Here is a 791-nt window from a genome sequence, read left to right on the forward strand (position 1 = left end):
GGGCAGGGGGCACTTCGGGGGGTGCGCCACCTGGGGGCTCGCGGGTAGGGGGGCTGCGGGTGGGGAAGCTGGCGTCAGGTGCCATGCTGAGATGGATGAGGCGGGTCTGGGGCATCTGGTCAATGTTGATGCTGTACTTGGGCTCCTCCTTGGGCTTGGGCCGAAGCGTGGCCGTGGCCGTGGGCAGGATCACGTAGCTCGTGTCCAGAGCCTTCTCCTGGGCCCGGCTCAGCTCTGAGTCCAGCTTCTTGAAGATGTCCCCATCACCGATGAAGGAGGACTTGGGGGCTTTGTCCTTCTTGAGGGTAAGTGAGTGGTTAGGGAAGTCGGGCAGGGGTCCCCCAGGGTAGCGGGGTGAGCCATGCAGGTGCAGCTTGGACACATTGGCTGGCAGGCTGTTGAAGGTGGGGGGCGGGCCTTTGGCCAGTTTCAGCTTTTCCTCTTCAGGTAGTGATGGCCGCTTGAAGGTGCCTGTGATGGTGGCTGTGCGGCAGGCTGCGATGTCCTTGTTCAGCACTATGGGGGCGGCAGAAGCAACAGCAGATAGGAAGCGGAGGTCAGAGTGGCCGGGACGGTCCACAGAAGCAGGGGCTCAGCCTGGCCACCACTGCTGCCGCCTGGGTCCCGACCCACACCAGCCCTGGCATCTGCTCCAGACCCTTGCCTGACACATGGAGGCTCCTTGCCTTCTCCAGTGAGGTTAGTCCAGGGGTTCTCTGCCTGCCTCCTAAGACGACCAATGATTCTCTCTCTCTCTCTCTCTCTCTCTCTCTCTCTCTCTCTCTCTCTCT

General features: G+C 62.2%; 1 protein-coding gene across 5 annotated transcripts in view; it reads right to left on the reverse strand.

The window, feature by feature from the left end:
* Positions 1-791, reverse strand: part of Adgrb1 (adhesion G protein-coupled receptor B1) — a 71,038-nt gene that overhangs the window by 2,287 nt on the left and 67,960 nt on the right. For all 5 annotated transcript variants that reach the window (XM_008851043.2, XM_008851044.2, XM_008851046.2 and 2 more), the window contains one exon: positions 1-516. This exon is cut by the window's left edge and continues 188 nt beyond it. In XM_008851043.2, the coding sequence (XP_008849265.1) occupies positions 1-516 (516 nt within the window). The remainder of the gene's footprint in view (positions 517-791) is intronic.

This window comes from Nannospalax galili, unplaced genomic scaffold (assembly GCF_000622305.1).
Source record: "Nannospalax galili isolate Female #2095 unplaced genomic scaffold, S.galili_v1.0 scaffold525, whole genome shotgun sequence".
Classification (NCBI taxonomy): Eukaryota; Metazoa; Chordata; class Mammalia; order Rodentia; family Spalacidae; genus Nannospalax; species Nannospalax galili.